The 16,597-nt window shown below is 39.4% G+C and overlaps 2 protein-coding genes across 2 annotated transcripts; one reads left to right on the forward strand and one right to left on the reverse strand.

The window, feature by feature from the left end:
- The first annotated feature begins 781 nt into the window (after window positions 1-781).
- On the forward strand, window positions 782-6,825 carry eef2kmt (eukaryotic elongation factor 2 lysine methyltransferase). Its single transcript, XM_080043682.1, has 8 exons — window positions 782-912; window positions 1,450-1,512; window positions 1,710-1,790; window positions 3,148-3,249; window positions 3,538-3,671; window positions 4,769-5,055; window positions 5,845-5,982; window positions 6,712-6,825. The coding sequence occupies exons 1-8, from the start codon at window positions 793-795 to the stop codon at window positions 6,810-6,812; spliced, it is 1,026 nt and encodes a 341-aa protein (XP_079899808.1). The 5' UTR covers window positions 782-792; the 3' UTR covers window positions 6,813-6,825.
- A 101-nt stretch (window positions 6,826-6,926) lies between these two features.
- alg1 (ALG1 chitobiosyldiphosphodolichol beta-mannosyltransferase) lies at window positions 6,927-14,911 on the reverse strand. Its single transcript, XM_080043324.1, has 13 exons — window positions 14,712-14,911; window positions 13,762-13,839; window positions 13,470-13,573; window positions 12,928-13,076; window positions 12,316-12,405; window positions 11,696-11,809; window positions 11,205-11,326; window positions 10,692-10,730; window positions 10,494-10,553; window positions 10,062-10,172; window positions 9,457-9,571; window positions 8,588-8,663; window positions 6,927-7,789 (listed from the first exon to the last, which is right to left on the reverse strand). The coding sequence occupies exons 1-13, from the start codon at window positions 14,773-14,775 to the stop codon at window positions 7,658-7,660; spliced, it is 1,254 nt and encodes a 417-aa protein (XP_079899450.1). The 5' UTR covers window positions 14,776-14,911; the 3' UTR covers window positions 6,927-7,657.
- Window positions 14,912-16,597: the final 1,686 nt, after the last annotated feature.

A 16,597-nucleotide genomic window follows, 5' to 3' on the forward strand; every position in this document is an offset into this window, starting at 1 on the left:
GAGAATATAATAAAGATATATATATATAATAATTTGCTTGCTACTCACCGTTCAGTAGCGTATTCCAGTGTGTGTGTGTGTGTGTATGTGTGTGTCTGTGTGTTGCTTGTGAATTAGTTGTTTGAGGAGTTGGCCCAACTGTAAAGACATTTATCTCGCTCTGCAGTGACACAGCAAGATAAACAGAGAAATGAGCGGGACGAAGAAAGACCTCCGTAGACTCAACAGAACGAAAACATTATGGACGGATTTGAGGGGCATTTTTAAGCCCTGGCTGTATTGTAATGTCCCGATATATATAAAATAAAATAAAAATCTGAGAGTAAAATCTTTCGACACTATTTTGTTGCAGAATGGAAAAAATCCAACATATAGGCCTATGTTTAGTTTTACGTGATCACTGTATGAATAAAGAGCGATTTAACACTTACATTAACATAAATACATCGCTTACTTCACCTTAAAGAGTTTGCAAATGTACCCCAAATGAGTTAAACATTGACAAATTCGCATATTTATTCCAAAATGTCTAAAAAACTTATAATAGTTATTAGTTTGTAATACAATAAATAATTGTTTTAATGTCAGTAATCAACTGGCAGAGTTTCATGATGACATCTATAAGTTACACATGTTAAACCCTATTCACTTGCAGCGTCACGGCCTCAAACAGTAAATTAATTCCGATATCAAAAACGACATTACCCAGGAGGCTTAGCGGGAGACGCTCGCGGTGCCTTGTGGGCATAGCGGAACAGAAACCAAAACACGTTGGGCACGGTTAACTTGGGCATGGATCAAATGGATTTGTTACCGGAGGAGCGGGGAGAAATAATGGATAAAACGCAGATTTTACGGGACTTTAAGACTCTTTTCTTCGCCATGAATCGAATAAACACTTTCCCCTGGACGGTGAGATGTTAGAAATGTCTCTTAACTATCACACAGATGGACGTTTAGTGGAAACAATCACTTGTTTACAAATATGTAACGTGCTCATTGTCAGAATGGTCAGAATATGACTTGTTAGTTTAAATGAATAAACAATAATATTAATAATTGTAACGTCCGTTTTATGAATAACAGATTAAAACCGATAAGCAAATATTTTCTTAGGAGAGCTGACAGTCCAGATTCATTGAAGGTGCATATCCCTGTGCGCGCGTGTGTGTGTGTGTGTGTGTGTGTGTGTGTGTGTGTGTGTGTGTGTGTGTGTCCTGTCAGTAATGAAACAGTCCCATCTGGACTTTTCACAATAACTCAATTACAAGGAATGTCACTTTTTTGTCCAAACAATAAAGTAAAATCCATCATTTTGTGCATTTTTTTTTCTCACATTTACCATTTTAAAATAATGTATCATATTAATTATTACATCTAGACCTCATTAAAAGGTTGTTGTAACGATTTCATAATTTAGTTACTGGCAATTTTTTTTTCTTTCTACAGTTTTTAGAAAAAGACATAAATAGCAACACGTCGTCAGATCTGGTTTTAGACGTCTTGAAAGAGGTGAGTAAATATCTGTACGTTACACACACACACACACACACACACACACACACACACACACACACACACACACACTTCACTGTCTCGCTATCACTACAAAAGTCTAAAGTTATCAATATTAATGTAAGAGCCATTTTTGGTTGGTCAATAAGTTGTCACGTCATAATTAATGTTTGTTTTGTGTGCGTTTCTCTCAGACGTGTCTTCACTCCCTGTGCAGGAAGTTTCCACCGTCGGTTAAATTCAGGAGATTGTTTCTGTCCGAGATCATCAGACGGGTTTGTTCACATTATATTTAAAAGCCATATTATACCATAAGCATTTCCTCATAATAATAATAATAATAATAATAATAATAATAATAATAATAATAATAATAATAATAATAATAACTTAATTTTCTAATAAATAACAATGTCGTTTAATCACAGGAAAAATAAGGTCTGAAACTGTTAATAGTTAATAAACAATTATTTATCTATTTTTATTTTAGAAAGATTTTTAAATTTATTTTAAAGCAGTTGTTGATTCCAAGGGCTCAAGAAAAACTTTTTAATAATTGGAAATACTTTATTTTCTGTTACAGTCCTCCCATTTAAATGTATAATATAGACAGACAGACAGATAGATAGATAGATAGATAGATAGATAGATAGATAGATAGATAGATAGATAGATAGATAGATAGATAGACAGATATATTGCTAAATTACCTCTTTAGCTAGAGTTAATAGACTAACAATTACTTAGAATTATCATCTAATCTTCTACCTAATGGTTGTAGTGATCAGATAGTAGGAAGACTAACAATGGGTCAATATACACACAGTACACACACCCTGAGGGCCCAATGCTAATGTGAGTCAGGGGGGTTGCCAGGTTGGGGATGGTCCTATTATAAACTGGTTTTACTGTGAATTTCAGGATGTTGAAGGTGTCAACTAATTATGTGGACATTTGTAATAAAGCCAGAGTTAAAATATTTATATTTTTTAAAATATCTTAGAGTGCAAAGTTTTTACAGAAAAGATTTTGGATAAAGCAGCTTTTTTAAAATTGTATTAATAGAAAAAAATGCTATGTACAGTTCTGCAAAAAAAACGTTTTCAGCACGTTTTAAGGAAGAAAATGTCTCATAAATCAGAAAATAACAGCAAATCCTTCCGTAATAACCTTCAGAATTGTGCTAAGAATGATTATGGAAAGTTAGGTTGAGATTTTTGGTTCAGAATATTGAAGAAAAACCTGTATTATATCAACTAATGTTGATATAATACAGGTCTTACAAATGCATTTTCAGCACGTTTTTAAGCAGCAAATGTCTCATAAATCAGTCAATTAACAACATATGAACAAATCCTTCTGTAATAACCTTCAGGATCGTGCTGAGAATGATTAGGGAAAGTTTAGTTGATGTAAGTGCTTTAGAAGTTGAGATTTTAGGTTCAAAAAAACTTATGTTGAGATAATCCAGGTCTTAAAACTGCATTTTCAGCATGTTTTTAAGCAGCAAATGTCTCATAAATCAGACAATTAACAACATGTGAACAAATCCTTCTGTAATAACCTTCAGAATAGTGCTGAGAATGATTATAAATCAGATAATAAACATCCTTTGTGTCATGGTTTGTGTAGCAGGAGGCTGCGGACTGCGAGCCTCTAGATGAGCTGTATGACGCTCTGGCTGAGGTGTTGGGAGCTGAGGAGACAGACCAGTGCTACAAGAGCTACTTACTGGTGGAGTACATTACATTTCAAGTCTTTTGCTATCATCATTTATATTATAGTTAAAGGTCCAATGTGTAGAATTTATTGCTAAGTATCCCCCCCCCCCCCCCTGTAGCCTAGTGGTGAAGCAGTGACCAAGGGAAAAAAAATGCGACTGTAGTTAACCCTGTGTGTGTGTGTGTGTGTTTGTGTGTGTGTGTCTGTCTGTCTGTCTGTGCGTGCCTGTCTGTCTGTGTGTGCGTGCCTGTCTGTCTGTCTGTCTGTCTGTCTGTCTGTCTGTCTGTCTGTGTCCTGCAGCCAAGTGGTGAGGCAGTGAGCCTGTTGGAGAGCGTGGCGGTGATCTCTTCTGGCACCACGGGGCTGGTGACCTGGGAAGCAGCTCTCTACCTGGCAGAGTGGGCTCTGGACCACAGGGAGACCTTCACTGACAGGTAACAGATCACTCATACTGACACACACACACACACACACACACACACACACACACACACACACATACACACACACACACACACACACACACACACACACACACACACACACACACACTGGCAGGTAGCACTTAATCACCTGCTAATTGGCCATGTAAAAATCACAGAGCAGATGACCTACTAGATTCCCCAATATCTCCTCATGATCCACTACCTGTCTGTGTCTCAGCCTAGGCTCTGTAAATGTGCATGTAAACAAAGGGGGACGTTTACGGAAAAGTGACTCAACTTTTTAAAATTTAGTTTGACAGAAATCCGTGTGCCTAAATCTACAAAAAAAAATAATAATTATCACTTGGCCTAATTAATTTTACCAAAAAAAGGCAACTTTAACTACCAAGAGAAGTTTGTTAACTCATATTCCCTCTCCTAACCCCCCCTCTCTCTCTCTCTCTCCTTCTCTCTCTCTCCCTCCCTCTCTTTCTCTCCCTCTCTTTCTCTCTCTCTCCCTCTCTCTCTCTTTCTCTCTCTCTCTCTCCCTCTCTCCCCCTCTCTCTCCCTCTCTCTCTCTCTCTCTTCCTCCCTACCCCCTCTCTCTCTCTCCCTCCCTCTCTCTCTCCCTCTCTCTCTCTCTCTCTCCCCCCTCTCTCTCTCCCTCTCTCCCTCCCTCCCCTCTCTCCCTCTCTCTCTCTCTCTCTCTCCCTCCCCCCTCTCTCTCCCTCTCCCTCTCTCTCTCCCCTCTCTCTCTCTCTCCCCTCCCTCTCTCTCTCTCTCTCTCCCCCTCTCTCTCTCTCTCTCCCTCCTTCCCTCCCTCCCTTCCTCCTTCCCTCCCTCCCTCTCCCTCTCTCTCTCCCCTCTCCTTCTCTCCCCTCTCTCTCTCTCCCCCTCTCTCCCTCCCTCTCTCTCCCTCCCTCCCTCTCTCTCCCTCCCTCCCTCTCTATCTCCCCCCCCTCTCTCTCCCCCCCTCCCTCCCTCTCTCTCTCTCTCCCTCCCTCCCTCTCTCTCTCCCCCCCTCCCTCCCTCCCTCCCCTCCCTACCCCCTCCTTCTCTCCCCTCTCCCTCTCTTTCTCTCCCTCCCTTCCTCCCCCCTCCTTCAGATCAGTGCTGGAGCTGGGCAGTGGCGTTGGTCTGACCGGTATCACCATCTGTCGCTCCTGCTCTCCGAGACGCTTCGTGTTCAGTGACGCCCACCGCAGCGTTTTACAGAAACTACGACACAACGTGTTTAAACTCAACGGACTGAGCAGCTGTGATGTCACCAGTCCCTCTGTTACCGTAGAGACGACCAGGCCCAGTCCCAGCGTATCCGTGGAGACCATAGACTGGACATCGGCGTCAGACAAACAGCTGAAGGAGATCGGAGCGGATGTAGTGATCGCTGCAGGTCAGTTTAAAGGAAATTAAGGTTGCGTTCCGAATCGCATACTTTCTACTATATAGTATGTAGAAAAAAGATTTAGGATGTCCCGATTCTTGTGGCCAGATTTAGGATGGTTAGAAGTACCCGGATGTCCTACTTCATGCGGCCAAGATTGTTAGTGTTGAAAAGTGCATCCTATTTGGGCGATTCTGACCCACAATCCAGTGCGCACGTGAAGTGACGTCACATCGACGAAGCCTCCATATGAAAACAAACGGGGATGCGACGGATATAAAAGCAAGAGGCAAGATCAAGGCGCAATGTTATGATGAAATAAGAGAGAAAAGTATGTCCCAATAGTATGCCTACTGCATCCTTACTAGATTCTTTTTATCGTCAGATGTAGTATGTAGAATAGAAAAAAGAAAGAGTATGCGATTCGGAACGCAACCTAAGTTAAAAAAATTAAAATAAAATCGTCAGTGGATGTGTGCCTAGTGTGTATGAATCAAAAGCCCAATGAATGGTTTGGTTCGGTACAGCTCGGTTTAAAGGAAAACAAATTATTTTACCCCATAATACAAGGACTCAAATTTGGGGTACTTGCCGATACGGAGTACTACTGTAAATATTAGATTTCTTGCAATAAGTTTAAAAATATGTTTTATTTTCTAAACCTTATTGTGCTTCCTCCTGTGTGTGTGTGTGTGTGTGTGTGTCTGTCTGTCTTTCTATCTGTCTGTGTGTCTGTGTCTGTCTTTCTGTGTGTGTGTGCGTGTGTGTCTGTCTTTCTGTGTGTGTGTGTGTGTGTAGATGTGGTGTACGACCCAGAGGTAGCAGTGAGTCTGGTGAAGCTTCTCTCTAGGATTCTGAAGGTTGGATCTCCTCAAGTCTTCATCTGCTCAACTGTCAGGAACCAGGAGACGTATGGAGGCTTCAAACAACAGCTAGGTGTGTGTGTGTGTGTGTGTGTGTGTGTGTTTGGAGGCTTTAAACAACAGCTAGGTGAGAGAAGACCTTTAACGTATTAAGACCTTTACACACCAAATCCCTTTTTTAAAGCCATTAATTCATGCATTAATTGTAATTATCTAACCTGTATCTACTAGTCATTACAAGCTTCATTATCAGTGGGGAATTTCTCTGTGCAATATTTCGCTCCCAAAATAACACAAAACTAAATCGTACAAGATGGGCTCCTGCTTCCACTCCTGAAAGTTTTACCGAAATGAAATATTTCCAAATATTGTGTGTGTATAATGTAAGTGTGCACAGTGTAACAAAGGCGCGAATGGTTGCACAATCAAAGGAGGCAAATAATCTTGCTTTAGTGATTTAAAAATTGTAACATTAAACTTGTTATACACACGCATCCTACTTTCTGACATTTTGTTTAACCTACATATAGTTGGGGGCGCCCTTAGCTCAGTTGGTAGGGCATCCCCATCATGGACCTCGGCCAGCAGCGGACCCGGGTTTGATTCCAGCCCGCGGTCGTTCTCTGCATGTCACTCCCCTCTCTGCCCCATTTCAACTCTGTCTCTACACTGTCAATAAAGCATAAAAATGTAAAAAAAAATATCTAAAAAAATATTTATTGCATGTTGTGGGCCTTTTAAAAAACCTATATATAGTTTATTGAGCCTTTTCTGATGCTGTTTTACTGTTTTCTTTCCACAGAGTCGTCAGGCATCAGACACAGAGCGATAGAAGGACCGGTCAGCCGAGTCTTCCCCTACAACAGAGTCTCACAGATAGAAATGATAGAACTGTTCACGTGACACAGTGACACACAATAAAGAATTTATTTACAAAATGTACATGTCAAGGTATCAAGGTGTTTGTTTTATACATTCAAGATCAACATCCTCTGTTTCCATGCAACAACACATTCAAACTAAACTTTATTTCATCACCAAAATGCAAATGTAACATCCCATCAACTGCCAAACAAACAAGTATACAAGTTAACAGTGTGCACTTTGGTGTGTCTGTGCTGCCCTGGAGTGGACATAGAGAGAAAAAATAAGTATATTGAGGCCACATCTTACTAGATTGAGCCCTTGAAATGCTATTGTGCACACTAGATAGTTTTTTAATTTGTATGTTCAAGATAAGTGTAGGCTATAAAAAGACTACAGCTAGCGACTGGCAGTTATATTCCTCCATACAATTGCAGAATGGTGAAAGTCCAGTGTTGGTAGTCAATGCTTTAAAGAAGGTAAAGCTCCTAAGAAGATACAATATGGTACAAGGTCACTGAGACCTCACAATATGTAAAGGTCACAGTAACCTTTGACCTCCAAAATCTATTCAGTTCATCTTTGAGTCAGAGTGAGAGAGAGAGAGAGAGAGACATTAGTGCAAAGTCTGAAGAAAATGCCTCAAAGCGTTCTGGAGATAGACAGACATCTACTTAAAATCGGTACGTTAAGTTTATTATTAGCTTGCAAGTCTATTGTGCATGTTCTCATTAAAAATGTGCAAGAATGTTATCATTTGTACCTCAATATATGTAAATGTTGTCTCTCTATGGCCACTCCAGGGCTCTGTATTGGTCTTATTAAACAAGTCCCTCCCTTGTCTAAACCACAGACTGTACATATAAATACACTGGTGTCTTCCCTCATTTAGCAGATAATAAAGGCAGCACGTGTTGGTCCCAGTTATCGTCCCAGCGCTGGCCCCTGCTGGAGCGAAGGTTCAACCTGTACAATCCCAGTTTACCACCTGAACCAGGGAACTCTGACAGCAGACACTGACAGACAGACAGACAGACAGACAGACAGACAGACAGACAGACAGACAGACAGACAGACAGACAGACAGACAGACAGGCAGGCAGGCAGACAGACAGAGGGGCAGACAGACAGACAGACAGACAGAGGGGCAGATAGACAGACAGACAGACAGACAGACACAAACAATTCAATATCAGATATTTAACAGAGGTTATTATGTATTTTAATAAGATCACTTTATCCGAGGTAGTCAGTGTTATGGCACAGTGTCTCTGCCTCTGAATAACAGGTCTTAACATTTACATTAGCCAAAGGAAATGTTAAAGGAATACTTCACCCATACGGAACCAGCGTTCTATCATTATAAAATAACTATTATAATATAATGAATGAGGTTTTTCTTCCCTTAGTCTTGCCTTGGCCCAGCTGTCCTGTTAATCCTAACCCTTACTGTGATGTCACAAGAAGGAAACTGTAGGGTTAGACAGTGAGACCATAAAACACTCATTCTGCCTTTTCTCAGGCTAAAATTATCCGATTTAATTTTTTTTTGCACATTTATACTAAATAGGATCTCCGAGTTCAATACACCTTCATATTCCAACCGGTGAAGTAGGTCTTTAAGTTTTATTCTGCAGAAATGAAGTTGGAAAAAATCCTCCCATACAATAATTTCCTTCAACAAAAAGAACAACTGCAGTTTGTAAAATGCACGTGGGAAATGACAGGCGGCGACGCAACAACTTCACACTTTAGTATTCCACATTTGAAGTTCCACTAATGGAATTAACTTTGGTGACATATTGCCGTCTCACCTTGAGCTGCTCTGCCAGTTCCTGAGAGTCTTTGAAGATCAGTCCGTTCTCCTCGTGCTTCACCAACTCGTTTAAACTGGGAGAGAAAAGAAAAATAATATAATGTAGTTGTATAGCGCTTTTCAATAAACTCAGTCACTTTGAAAAAGGCTGCGTGTTAGCTTTAACACACACACATACATAGAGAGAGAGAGACACACACACAGACAGACATAGAGAGAGAGACACAGACAGACAGACACACACACACACACATACACATAGACACACACACACACACATAGAGACACACAAACACATAGAAAGACACACACGCACTCACCGAGACAGACAAACACAGACAGACACACACACACACACACATATACTGTATACCTGTATATACCTACACACACAGAAACATACACAGAAACACTCTCTCTCTCACTCACTCACTCACACACACACAAACACACAATATTGTTTCTAGAGGTCCTTTGATATGTATGGTCTGCAGAGAATATATTTAAAAAAAAGTTTTAAAGAATTTCAAAATGTTGAAAAAAACTGCAATATTTAGATACAGTTTGCCTTCGAAATCTCCAACGACATGTTTTCAGATTTTCAGATTCTTGCAACGTTTCATTTAAAGGCCTGATCTCACCAGTTGAAGCTGATGGCTTTAACACACACACACACACACACACACACACACACACACACACACACACACACACACACACACACACACACACACACACACACACACACACACACACACACACACACACACACACACACACACACACACACACACACACACACACACACACACACACACACACACACACACACACACACACACACGTCATTTAAAGGCCTGATCTCACCAGTTGAAGCCGATGGCGCAGACGGGCAGACAGCAGCCGAACATGTCGACCACCTTCATGGGAAGATCTAAACCACTGGAGGACATGTGGAGACACACACCCAGGTCTGCTGAGCCTGGAGGGACAGACAGACAGACAGACGGACGGACGGACGGACGGACGGACAGACAGACAGACAGACGGACGGACGGACGGACGGACGGACGGACAGACAGACAGACAGACAGACAGACAGACACACACACAAGAAAGAAAGCATGAAGATATTACAGGTAGCGTATAATAATGCTACTTAAAAGACCAAGATGGTGTTGTGCTATTGAGTTGTTTGTGTGTACACTACACAAGTTTATACACTTCGTGTGTATAAATGTATTTGCAGACTTGACGCTGCAAAACAGATAATCTCAGTCATATATCCAACAGATTCAGTACTGTTCGTTATAGTATAGTTATTTATTATTGTATTATTTTACATATATTTCTTAGATACTGTATATTGTGAAATCGTATTGTGCCTTTGGGATTTTTTATGAATTGTGCTGTCTTATATTGGACCATACGTTTTTAATGAGGTACATTATTATTAATATTATCATTCTCACCTAATAACACCGGATAATCTTCTGCCTCCAGCCAGGGAGTGCAGATCTGCACATGGTCCAAATGTAGAGAGTCAATCAGCTTCAAGTAGTGCTGCTTCTGAGGACCTTTACCTGAGACACACACACACACGCACACACACACACACGTTTGTACAGCTATACTTGTGAGGACATTCATTGACATAATACATTCCCTAGCTCCTTACCCTAAAAAAAATGACTACTAACCTAAACCTAATTCTTAAAACCTAGTGTTAACCCTGAAACAGCCCTTTAAAGGCCTGTCCCAAAGTGAGAACCTCACTCTTAAGGTCTAAAACTCAAATTGGTCCTCTCAAAAAATAGACATGCACACACCCACGCACACACGTAGTATTTGTATTTTTATGGCATCCAAATTCAAACGGAAGTAAGAAGAGTGCATCAGTTTACCTGTGATCACACAGACCAGAGAAGGTAAAGCTGCTCCTCCCTTAATGAATCCTTCATAATCTGTAGAAGAGAAACAGCTGTTAGATGGAGAATGAACCAAAACACATAGACAGACAGACAGACAGACAGACAGACAGACAGACAGACAGACAGACAGACAGACAGACACTAAAGCACTAGTAAAACAAAATGTCTTACCTTCAAGAGCTTTCAGTAGGATGGAAAAGTCTTCATCCTCTGTGGAGAGAGAGTTACACACACACACACACACACACACACACACACACACACACACACACACACACACACACACACACACACACACACACACACACACACACACACACACACACACACACACACACACACACACACACACACACACACACACACACACACACACACACAGCGTCATTAAAATATGGAAACAATTACACAGATGATGGGCAATAATCACACGACAATGATGCAAATGTAGGCCTCAGAATCTAAGCATAATGTAAAAATATGTATTATAATATTTTTATTGAAATGGCCTGAGTCCACATTAAAACAGCTCATGGTTGCTCATAGAACACACTATAACTTGGTGTAGGATTATTTGCAGAGGAATGTCTGACAATGGACCTTTTGTTTTTTTGTTTGTTGGAGGCAAAGGTCAACATATAAAATATAATTCCTTCTGGATTAGCTAACGTCTCTTCCTCTCACCCGTCCAGCTGGTGCTACTGATCAGCAGCGCCGGTCGATCCGCCCTCAAGGTCACCGTGTCATCAGTGATGTCACGCACTGAGAAAACTGTTCTCTCTTCTTTCTCCGTCTCCACGTCAGAGCTGGAAAAAACAAACAACAGCTTTACAATTGAATGTAGCCTTAGTTGTACAGATACTTCTACTGATTTGTGTTATTTGTTATGTATTACAGTTTGGTTTTCAATGAAAGAAAGAAAGAAAAAGTTCAGAGAAAATTTGAGTGTGTTTTGAATCATAGTTCTAAAGGGAGGGGGAGGGGGGGTATTTGCAGGTTAGAATCCTTACTAAATAGTCTTTCGAGCATGTGGAAAGTGTGTCTCTTTTTGCTTTTGTTTTATTTATTTATATACTACTACTATTTTAACTTGTTTTTTATTGGTTACATGTTCGAAATAGATACAATCAATCAATCAATCAATCAACAATTGGGATCGGCTTCTGTTCTGTCACCTGTTGTCCCTGAACTGAGGGTGCGTCTCCTTCAGCCTCATGAAGAGCTGATGCTGCTGCTTCACTGGAGTCTCTCTGAAGACGGACGCTGGTCGATCGTACAATGTCGTCGCTCTGAGAAACCAAGAGGAGAAATAGTCAAGGACCAAAAGCTTTTCACTTTTTCTTTCTTTGTAACGTATTTATTGCATTCGTATTCATATTACTAAACATTTAATATTGGGGTCTATACATCTTGTGTTTAAAGACTTCATAGGGGCGACTGTGGCTCAGTTGGTAGAGCGGGTCGGCTGATGATCAAAGGGTTGGAGGTTCGATCCCCGCCCTGCCACCTGTGTCTAGTTGTTGTGTCCTTGGGCAAGACACTTCACCCACCTTGCCTCGTGTGAATGTCGATAGTTAGCCTGCTGCTATCGGTGTATGAATGTGTGTGTGAATGGTAACGTGTAAATGGGAACAGGTCTCCCTTGAAAAAGAGTCAATGGGATTTACCTGTATAAATAAAGGTTAAAATTGTATATATCTACTCATATTATTCTTATTACTATTTGTAGCATTTCTTTGAGTTCTGAAAATTGTAAATTTTTCCAGCTTTTTGCAGAGCATAAAGCATCTCCTACCTGACCCCCCAGTTCTGCCTCAGGTCTTCCTTCATGGCTTCAGTGACACACAGGTTCTGATCCGACAGAGGACCAAAGAAATGCTCATACCTGACAGGACAGAAATAAAGACTTTTTAATTACTGTTTAGAGTCCCAATAAAATATGACAATCACAGAAAATATACGACAGATAATAATAGATAATGAATGCTTTTCTAAGAGTATTTTTTACTTGTGAAAGCAGGACTTTTTACTTGTATTTTTATGTTGTTGTACTTGTACTCAAACCTAAAGTAAAATGATCCATCTGAGTACTTAGAAAATGGTTTGTAATGCTATTTTTGATGGTTACAAATGTGAATTATTTATTTATTTATTTCATTTTTAGATATTACTGAATATACAGCTACTACGAAAGCAAGAGAGAGAGACAGAGAGAGACACAGAGCCAGAGCAAGAGAGAAAGAGAGAGAACGAGACAAACAGAGAGAGAGACAGAGACACAGAGAGAGCCAGAGAGAGAGAAAGAGAGAGAGAGAGAGAGAGACAGACAGACAGACAGACAGACAGACAGACAGACAGACAGACAGACAGAGACAGAGACAGAGACAGACAGTACTGCAGTCCTCACCACTTAGCCAGCCTGACCACTGGGTGCTTGTGTCCGAGGCTCAGAGCCATGATAGTGAAGCCGTAGTTGTGCCAGTCTATGATGAAGCTGCTGCCGCGTAGGACACACACCAGCCACGCCACCGCTATGCCCGGCAGCCCAGGGGGGTTCTGGGTAAACACACACACAACATTCAAGAAAACTTTATACTTCCCCAGGGGGCAATTAGGGTAAGGCAAGTAGAGCAGACATTAGCAACAATGACAAACACAACTGAAAATAGATAAATAAGTTTATCACAGTATAAAAACAAAAACAAATATGTGCCGAGAATGTACATAAAATGTACAACTGTGCAAATAGCATCAAGGCATTTCCTGCCCGAACTTTCAGCAAGGCAAGGCACGTTTATTTATATAGCACAATTCAAACAAGGCCACTCAAAGTGCTTTACAGGGGCAAGATTAAAATACGTAATACACATTACAAACACAAGATTTTTTAAACTAAGTTAAATCATTTTTATGAACATTTCCTTTTTCCAGAGAAGTGTAATCCAGTACCTGCATCAGTATGTGAGACTGAGTGTCCATCTGCAGCAGCACACGGAGCAGCTGCAGACACTGAAGCAACACCTTGGACACATAGGTGAAGAGCTTAGGTCCAACTGGAGAGAGACACACAGAGGGGGGAACGGGGATGTTTAGTGGGACTTTTTAGAGATACGTGGTCCTCACAGGATGGGTGCAGGACTTTTACTTGTAGTAGAGTATTTTTTCACAGTGTTTAAGCCTATTTTTACACGTACACCAGTAAATTATGTTAATACTTGAAATGATTTAATTTCAATTTTACCTTGAAAACCTTTGACTTCTGTTATGGGGACGATCTGTATCCTCTCCTGTCTCAGCACGTCTCCATGAGGTTTGGAATCTGAGACGAATGAGAAATATTAAAAGAAAGAATACATTTAAATACCTACTTCACCGGTGGAAATATGAAGGTGTATTGAACTCTGAGATCCTATGTAGTATAAATGTGCAAACATTTTAGAAATCGGTTCATCCTAGCCTGAGAAAAGGCAGAAAGAGTGTTTTATGGTCTCACACTGTCTAACCCTACATTTTACAGACATGACAGACATCACTTCTGTAAAAATGACATTTGATCTGCTCTGTTAAGATCTTTGTAACTTTGTTTTGGAAGAGCTATACAAAGGAAGTTTATCATAATTATTATTATTAAATGGTATATTTTAATACTCAAACTTGACACTTGGGAGTGAATTATCAGTGATTGTTTACATGTTATTCTTAAGATAAATTAATTGATACTGGAGACATAAATGTAAGGGAAACAGGTTGGACGTATGGCTGACAGTATGGATAAACATTCCCTACGTTCCAAATCACATACTCTTTTTACTACACTACATACTAAAGTACAGAAGAGTTTTAGGGCCACAGAAGAGAGAAAAAAAAATCAGATAAGGAAGATTTTTTTTCATTATGTCGAGAAATGTCAAGAATAAAGACGAATACTCCAAAATGCTATTGGAGTTAGTGGGGCATTTATGTATTTTCAGCATACTACAATTGACGTGTAGCCTATGTATTAGGACATCCTAAATATTTTTCTGGCATAGCCTTTCTGAGGGACACACACACAAGGGTTATAAATAGACGTTTTGATCTCCTTACACTCATACTCATATCTAATATACTTATACAGCTTTTTATTGACTTTCGCATTTTTTAGTATGGAAGTATGGGGATTGGGACGCAGGGTATGGAGTTCATTCTCACCTAAAAACCCGACAAAAGTCACGTTATATCCGTGTTTACTGAGGGACAGAGCGTGATACTGCATCCTTGGACTGCGACCCAAATCTCCAAGCACCAGCACACACACACGTCGGCACGTCCCCTCGTCCCTGCGCCTTATTCTCCCCAGCCAGAGAGACACAAGCCCCGCTACGAAAGTCACGCGCACCGCCGACCATGTTCCATCTGATCTAGCAGCTAAAAACGCGACTAAAATAGTAGAGATAACCGAAAATATAACGATGAAAGCAGTGTAGTGGCTGCGCGTCGCCATGTTTGTTTGGGATGACGTGATGACGTGGCTCAGCGGAGGAGGAGGGGCTTAAGATTTAAAGGGACCGCGAAAGTTTTTTATTTTTTAATTTAATTATCTACTTTTTCAAAATTTTCATATACAATCAGGTGTTTATATAACTTATTATTTCACAAATTATTCCAAACAGCTTACTCGAGATTTAACAAAAAAAGTTACAACAACCGATTGGAGAAAGATAAACAATATAAATATGAAATTCAATGAAATTGCATACGATTAAAACTTACATATATGTCTCTCAACTTAGTTCATAAGTCTAAAGGCATTTCTTTTTTCCAACTTTTTTTTAAAGACATTTTGAAAAAACACAAAATTTAAACAACAATTTTAGAAAAAAATCTACATTTGTGAAAAAAGTATTTACTTATATTATATTATATTATATTATATTATATTATATTATATTATATTATATTATATTATATTATATTATATTATATTATATTTATAATAATATAAAATTAATATGTTTCGTTTATGAAAATAAATAAATAAATAATAGTATTTTTACACCAAAGTTCAACCTATTTGTTTTGCATAAAAACTCCAAACTGTACCATATGACACTCAAAAACAGGGAGCTTATTACATGCTTTGTAACTAACCATTCATGACTGCTGTTCCAAAAAAAGTTAAAGGTGCAGTGTGTAATATGACATCATCAAGAAAGTTCTACAAAGTTCTAGAATGCAACGCTCCCTGGGTAACCCCAACCCTTTCGAATAATAACAAAAGCTACAGTGGCCTTCAAGGACAAGAACAATTCTAAATTTTAAACAATGCACCTGATGACATTCCAACTATGACACTTCCAAAATGGCGGCACTAGGCCTTGGTCCAAAATATGCAGAAATATGAACATATATGAGACCCTTTCTAAGGGAAAAAATAATAATTAAAAAAAAAATCAGCTATTATGCACTAAATTAAATGTACTTATGGATATTATAATTACTTTCTACAAAATCTGCTAGGAAATAAAACCCAAAATTCTACACACTGCAGGTTTAAGGTCATTTCACATAGAAAATATATGTATGGAACCATGAGTAAGCCAAATATTGAAACGTTTAATTTCCTCTGTTTTCCAATGATATAAAGATACTTATAAGATACTTACTCTATTATTTACCAATAACAAATGTGTTTTTCCCCCCGAGATAATGGAATCATTTTACAGAGATCGCAGGATATTACAAAGTTTGTATTCCTGAGAATTCTCCCCCCCCCCCAACCCTTTATTGTTTATTTCTTATTTACAGAATGCACAGACAATACCACAAAAAATACAAGCATCATACTTATGCTTACATTTTGTTTTATAGCCTATTCAAAACCAAACATTTTTAAAAAGAGATAACAAAAATAAGACAACTGAAAAATGTCTTCAGGGTACATCAACATCTTCTTAAAAATCTTTTCAAAAATACTTTAGGAGAAATATATTATATTTGTGTATAAAATACAACTATTTCACTTTGTAAGTGATACAAATTTTAGCAGTTAATGTCCAGATTTTCTTCCAATCAAGGCTATATACAAGACTATTCCC

The sequence above is a fragment of the Ammodytes marinus genome, assembly GCF_949987685.1.
Source record: "Ammodytes marinus genome assembly, chromosome: 16".
NCBI lineage: Eukaryota > Metazoa > Chordata > Actinopteri > Uranoscopiformes > Ammodytidae > Ammodytes > Ammodytes marinus.